The sequence below is a fragment of the Cherax quadricarinatus genome, chromosome 88 (genome assembly GCF_038502225.1).
Source record: "Cherax quadricarinatus isolate ZL_2023a chromosome 88, ASM3850222v1, whole genome shotgun sequence".
Classification (NCBI taxonomy): Eukaryota; Metazoa; Arthropoda; class Malacostraca; order Decapoda; family Parastacidae; genus Cherax; species Cherax quadricarinatus.
This window is the reverse complement of record NC_091379.1, coordinates 1,171,160-1,178,924: the sequence shown is the minus strand read 5'-3', so window position 1 is coordinate 1,178,924 and position 7,765 is coordinate 1,171,160. Positions and strand designations below refer to the sequence as shown.

Below are 7,765 nucleotides of genomic sequence, written 5' to 3'. Positions count from 1 at the left end.
AATTATGCACAACAAGTTGAGAATTAGCATTTTTTCAGTGAAGAAGAACTGCCGGCATCAGTACTTTTGTGCTTTGCGGTCATCATTCAACAAAATTAAGGGTTATTTTCAGGCCATGGTAAGCCGCAGATACGAAGGTTCTACTGTACTTATTACAGGCAACACGAGTGGCTCCAGACTCCCTATACAGGAGAGGCTTACTGGTGACAGTCTGCTTGGAAGAGGAGGCTAGAAGACCAGTCTTGAAGCTGCCTTATTTTTTCATAATTTCAACAGGGGTTGATATTATGGGGGCTTCCACCCCCCCATCTCCCTGGTGTTGCCACTGAGGCCACATTCCAGTCATCAAATAAGTCAATCCTTAATGTACACAAGTGGATAGAGTGAGGACATACACAGAGGACAGGCAAGGTACAAGGACTGGCCTGAGTGTAAAGATAGTAACAGAGAAATTTAACACTAAAGCTGTACAAGTAAAGGATAAAAATAGTGTAATAAGGAAAAAACTGTATTTAAGTAATGACTGTGTTGTAAGGTGTCAGGATAATTAACAACATTTAAAAAGTATTATCAAGAATTATCCTCAGTATGGATGGGACAATGCCAAGATTTTTGCCAATGTTGATACCATCAAAATTATCCAATACCCACAGATACCTATACTATCAAGATTAGTTGATACATACCGATATAAATATTCAAATTTAGGCTGATACTGATACTCCAGTTTAGGCCAGTACCGATACCATCAAAATTAACCAATACCAGTACCTCGGCACATCCCTAATCCTGAGGCCCCACAACACAGCCATCCCTTTATAAGTTATTAACGAGTTACTGCATTTTTACAATTTACACTGCTTACCTGTAAAACTTTACTGTTAAGTCTGTCTGTCCATTATTGTCTTGCTTAGGTCTTGCCTTTCCACCTATCCACTGTGTATATCCTCTCTCTCTCCAGTTAGGTCAATGACGGCTTGACAAGTCTCCCAGTGAGTGAAACACAGCCTAAGATGATGATTCAAAACATTGCATATGTGTCCATCATCCTCCTCTTTTTTCTAGATAAACTTCATCACAAACTGAGCATGCTATACGGCTGTATTGTGTATGATGGTATTTACAGCAACACACAAATACACAATGCGTAGGGTAAACTTGTACACGTACATTTATGATGATAATATTAACGTATAACAGAGACGTTTTACAATCCACATATCACATTTATTTTAGTTACCGATTACTCGTCTTTTAGTTTTCATGGTGTGGGGAGAAATTTCCCAGAAGACAGAAAAAATAACTGGGGAAAAACTGAGAGAGTTGAAGGTACTGAGTGACTTAACTGACCAAAATAAACTCTCCCAAGTACTGCATTTCCCTATATCAGTAGTTAGATAAAAAATACAATGTCTTTCTCTCTCTTCTCTAAGTCTAAAAGATTTTGCTTTAGATGAATTAAACTATTTATTGTATTATATAATTTAAAAATTTAACCCATGTCTTCCCTTAACATTATGTAATACTAAATATATATATATTGCATTATGTGCCTTACATTAATTTTTTAAACAAAATGTGATCCTCTTTATTAGACTGTTGCAATATATTTTATTGCTGATATATGCATATTTCACAAAAAATTTCAATAAAACAGCAGGAAGAGGTTCTTAACACTAGGTACTACAAAAATAGAGCCCAATATCTGCATTACCGAACTAGAATAGCAATCACAGTCTTGCCGATGTTAGGTGGAAAAACAAGCTCATAGTGAGGTACAAAATACACTGTAGGGGGGCCTAAAGCAGCTAAGGATAGATATAAAATTATATTATTGTAGGTAAAATGAGCAAGCGCCCAGACTCTGGTTATCACTTCATTATTGTCGCGCGTGTTATTTTGCAGGTAAACTTTAGGCTAAGAACCTGTATCACTACTGAACTACTTTTGAGCTCTGCAATATCACGTTTCACTGTGACCATCTTCCACCACTGACAATGCCAAGTCATTTTATGAACGATAGTGACCTCTTTCTTTCCTCTTCGAAAATCTTAGCATTTTTCTCTGTTAACATTTCAAGATGAGATTTAATTGCAAGTTTAGTTGATTTCACTCCATTATACTCTACGTGGTAATAGACTGTACCCATAAAGAGAACATACACAAGGAAAAGCATCAAAATGGAGGAGAGTATGCCAAGAGAGATCCGTAACCCTGGAGAGTTGGCTATAGAGAGTGCAACAAGAATGCCCAGTTGAAAGACGATGAAAAGAGTGGCAAGAGTGATGTAGAACCTGCGACTGACAGCCACTTTCTTCAAGCCTTGCTCACACACTGCCGAGCTTTCCAGAAGAGCATCCGTCTCTGCCTGAATCTCTGTGATCGACTCTGTGTTTTCATCCTCTGCAAGAGACAAAAGATATGGAAACAGATTGCAAAGGAAAATATGGTACAGTGCTCAGTAATAACCCACATGGAGACAGAAACTCAGAGATTAATTGACTTGTATATTTCGACCCCCTTGTGGGATTCTTTTCAGGAGAAGAGGATCCCAGAAGGGGATCGAAATACAGCCACTCCTTACTTAGCAACATACTCATTTACCGATGACTTGGACTTACGACAGGCTCTCTGACCAGTACTTTCTTTCTTTCAACACACCGGCCATATCCCACCAAGGCAGGGTGGCACAAAAAGAAAAACGAAAGATTCTCTTTTAAATTTAGTAATTTATACGGGAGAAGGGGTTACTAGCCCCTTGCTCCCGGCATTTTAGTCGCCTCTTACAACACGCATGGCTTATGGAGGAAGAATTCTGTTCCACTTCCCCATGGAGATAAGAGGAAATAAACAAGAACAAGAACTAGAAAGAAAATAGAAGAATACCCAGAGGGGTGTGTATATATATGCTTGTACATGTATGTGTAGTGTGACCTAAGTGTAAGTAGAAGTAGCAAGACATACCTGAAATCTTGCATGTTTATGAGACAGACAAAAGAGATCAGCAATCCTACCATCATGTAAAACAATTACAGGTTTTCGTTGTACACTCACTTGGCAGGACGGTAGTACCTCCCTGGGTGGTTGCTGTTTACCAACCTACTACCTAGGTTGACCAGTACTTATACCTAAATAATGTATATTAGAGCTGATTTCCTCTATTCTTTTTATTACAATATGCAGTACACTACTGAATAATCATTTAACAATATACTAAAAATGTTATAATGGTGCAAAGGTGACATTAAAACAACATCAAAGATGGTGGACACAAACCCACTACCATTATAGTATGCTCCTCACTAAGCGATGAATTCGTTTACCAAAGTGGTCTTAGAAACGGAATTCCATCATTAAGTGAGGAGAGGCTGTATACAAATCAATGAATCTTTTGAGTTTCTGTCTCCACGTGGGCTATTAATGAGGACAACAAGTGTTCATTACAATTTAGTTATTTATATGGTATAGCATATACAGGAACTCATCTCATAAAATGCAAGCTACACTCCAGAATACTGGTGCAGAACATACAATAGTGTTACAGGAATTGAGGTACACATGGCAGTTTGGAGGGATATGTTGTGTATCTTTATACATATATGCTTCTAAACTGTTGTATTCTGAGCACCTCTGCAAAAACAGTGATTACGTGTGAGTGTGGTGAAAGTGTTGAATGATGATGAAAGCATTTTCTCTTTGGGGATTTTCTTTCATTTTTGGGTCACCCTGCCTCGGTGGGAGACGGTCGACTTGTTGGAAAAAAAAAAAAAGGTTACAGTGCCACAAAACAATTTATCATCATTTTACATCAAAAATATAGTACTACAGCCTCTCCTCACTTAATGACAGAGTTCCACTTCTAAGACCACATCAGTAAATGAATTTGCCACTAAACAAGGAGTATACTATATTGGTAGTGGGTTTGTGTTAGCCATCTTTACTATTGTTTTAATGTCACTTTTACACCATTTATAACATTCCTGGCAATTTTTTAAATGTTTATACAGTAGTATATTGTACATTGTAATAAACAGAATAGAGGAAATCAGCTCTAATATCCATTAGTTAGGTATGCAGACTGGTCAGAGAGCCCGACGTAAGTCCGAGGCATAGGTAAATGAGTACGTCGCTAAGTGAGGAGAGGCTCCATATAAAAGGAGAAATAAAACAAAGAACTGTGGAGTAGTCTTCCTTTGAAGTCAAACTTCACCATTCTTCTTTGTACTGGACTGATGAAGTCACTGTGTGGCAAAATACTTCCTCGGTAAAGATACCCAAGTGTTGCACATGTGTCTAATTTATCAACTTGTTGGTTCTCTGGACCATATATCTGCATACAAGCATTCCTGTTGGGTGTCGTATTTACTATCCAGATATCAGATATATTTTTTTTATTTATTAACACATTGGCCATTTCCCACCAAGGCAAGGTGGCCCGAAAAAGGAGAAAACACTTTCATCATCATTCACTCCATCACTGTCTTGCCAGAGGCACGCCAATACTACAGTTCAAAAACTGCGACATATCTCCACCTCTCCTTCAGAGTGCAGGCGCTGTGCTTCCCACCTCCAGGACTCAAGTCAAGCTAACTGGTTTCCCTGAATACCTTCATGTTATTTTGCTCACACTCCAACAGCATATAGTGATGAAAATATCCAAAATAGTGATAGAAGAGAAGGATGTTTCCAGCAAGTAAGCAATGGCAGCTCGTAGCGCTAGTAATACCTATACTATCACACCACATCAAACTTTCATTTTTAATAATTTTTTATCTCGTTTCAACAAAAAATTAAAAATTCGCTTATAAATACATTGAAAACACCATTTTTTTTTTTTTAACAAGTCAGCTGTCTCCCACCGAAGCAGGGTGACTCAAAAAGAAAGAAAATCCCCAAAAAGAAAATACTTTCATCAACATTCAACACAATCACTGTTTTTGTGGAGGTGCTCAGAATACAACAGTTTAGAAGCATATATGTATAAAGATACACACAACATATCCCTCCAAACTGCCTATATCCCAAACCCCTCCCATTTCCAGGACTCGAGTCCAGCTATATAAAAATAACCGGTTTCCCTGAATCCCTTCACTAAATATTACCCTGCTCACACTCCAACAGCTTGTCAGGTCCCAAATACCATTCGTCTCCATTCACTCCTGTCTAACACGCTCATGCACGCTTGCTGGAAGTCCAAGCCCCTCGCCCACAAAACCTCCTTCACATTATTTTGAACAATAACAGTATGATACTAATTTTCAATTCCCATTTTGTATTTGATTCCCCATAATTTAATCCCACCCCTCTCCCTAGCATTTACTTCTTTTACAACCCCATCTACAAATATATTAACCCTTAAACTGTCTAAACATAGATCTACGTTCACGTGCGTAGCACTCCGACCTTGATTTACCCCATTTGAAAGCATGTAAAAAAAAAACGCAGATCTACGTTCAGAGCCTGCCGCACATCAACGTATATCTACGTGTGGACAGCTTAAGGGTTAAACAATCATGGTGACATTACATCATACAACAGATTTTTCGTGTAATATATTTGTCAGTTGCAAATTATTTTAGCATAAGGTTGATGAAGTCATACGTCCGGCAGTGAGCATCTAGGGGCCTGCAGCTCTGCAGCTCCTATGGACGAGCTGCCACTGCATGTAAGTGGGTTGCTTGGCCACCATGCGTATACATGTACTCTGGTGACAGACACAACTGCAGCCTAATATGGTCCTCTACTGACGACGTTTTTGCCCACATGTTCAGCTTTATCGAGCCACAAACTTGATTTGATAAAGCTTGCCATGCAGGTGAAATATAGTTAATAAAACAACTGCATTATACTGCGTCTGTTTCTCTTACCACCATGTAGGTAATTTATACCATTTTTCTCCAGGTGAATATCCCTCTTGAAAAAACTCAATATGCATAAATAATGAACGAAGGCAGTAGCCCACTGGAGATGTACTATGCGACATACATTAAAAATTTGAAATGACTTTGAACAATATCCATTAAGAGAAGAACAAACTGGATGACATTTAACTGACCTTTGACGGGAGTGACTGTGAGAATTGTACGGAGAGCCTCATGGTCTGAGAAACTAAAATCTTGCTGTGGTACTCTCTGTGGCCAAGGCTGGTCACACACTTTGGTTTTAACCTGAAAAAAAATTCTCGCATGAATCTTATGCTCGAATCTGGAGAATAGTGGAGGAGAAACCAAGCTCTGATTTACACTAAGTTACCAATAGTCAAAATGAGCTTACAGGTAATATTAGAAATCATCAACTTAGGGTCATTTCTGACATCTGTACCAGAGCTCAGACCAAACTGAAGCCTTGACTAACACTGACCCAATGGTAAGCAAAGTACCTTGGACATAATCATGAAAAAACTTCTCTTTCTGCATCATCCTGTTGCTCATAATCCCCCCCCCCGGGTGTGTTGAAAAAAAAAAAAAAATATATATATATATATATATATATTATATATATATATATATATATATATATATATATATATATATAATATATATATAATATATATATAATATATATATATATATATATATATATATATATATATATATATATATATATATATATATATATATGCTTCTAGACTGTTGTATTCTGAGCACCTCTGCAAAAACAGTGATAATGTAAGTGTGGTGAAAGTGTTGAATGATGATGAAAGTATTTTCTTTTGGGGATTTTCTTTCTTTTGGGTCACCTGCCTTGGTGAGAGAGCCACTTGTTGAAAAAATTATATATATATATATATATATATATATATATATATATATATATATATATATATATATATATATATATATATATATATATATATATATATACACACACATACATACATATACTCTTTTAAGAGCATGTATTTAGGAAAACTCTGGGAGATGTAATGATGACAGTTTCAATCCTTAAGAAACTTACAAGCTGTTAGGTAAATGGAAAAAGATGCAACTAATGTGACATTATATTGTGGCAATGCTATGTTCTCCAGGAGTTTATCCAGCTAGACAAAGCTCCTGGAGAGCAAAACATTGCCACAATAAAAATGTCACATTAGTTTCATGTGTCCATTTAGTTAAAATTCTGTCAGTAATTCTGCCATTATTGTTAACTTACAAGTTGCCGTATGTTTGTCGTATCCACTTACTTTGTGAGTCGAAGAGGCTTGATAAAAAATGTAGTCAATCCTGTTGCCACTAGGGTTGTCTATTAAGGCCTTGACATTGGTGAAGCTGTTTGCCGGAGTTTCATTGGTCTCTCCATTTGAACCAGGTGCCTGCAATATATCACACATGCAATAAACATCATACCATACTGGAAACCTCACTGGAAGTAAATATAGAATAAAAAGGTACAATACCATGACTGGAACAATACACAAATAACCCGCACATAGGAGAGAGAAGCTTATGACGACCTTTCGGTCTGACTTGGACCGAAACGTCATCATTACATTCTTTCTCTTTAAGTGGGAGAGACTGGGTTTGATTGGTGTCATGGGTAAGGGAGTAAATTCTTGGGTAGCTTTGGGTATTGGCGGTTCTGAAAGGACCTGCATTGCATGGACCAGTAGGCCTTCTGCAGTGTTCCTCCATTCTTATGTTCTTTCTCCTCTGTGTATTGTTCGTCATGGTATTGTGCCTTTTCATTCTTTGCATCTGGACTACTTACACATATGAAACCAAATATTTTTTCATAAGGACTTCAACTTTGGTGTCAAAATGTTACA

General features: G+C 37.4%; 1 protein-coding gene across 2 annotated transcripts in view; it reads right to left on the bottom strand.

The window, feature by feature from the left end:
• Positions 1-1,454: 1,454 nt before the first annotated feature.
• The window catches only part of nSMase (neutral sphingomyelinase), a 22,593-nt gene continuing 16,282 nt past the window's right edge, over positions 1,455-7,765 (bottom strand). For both annotated transcript variants that reach the window (XM_070103810.1, XM_070103808.1), the window contains exons 6-8: positions 7,184-7,312; positions 6,056-6,167; positions 1,455-2,403 (exon numbers count right to left, since the gene is read on the bottom strand). In XM_070103810.1, the coding sequence (XP_069959911.1) occupies positions 2,006-2,403; positions 6,056-6,167; positions 7,184-7,312 (639 nt within the window). In that variant the 3' untranslated portion in view covers positions 1,455-2,005. The remainder of the gene's footprint in view (positions 2,404-6,055; positions 6,168-7,183; positions 7,313-7,765) is intronic.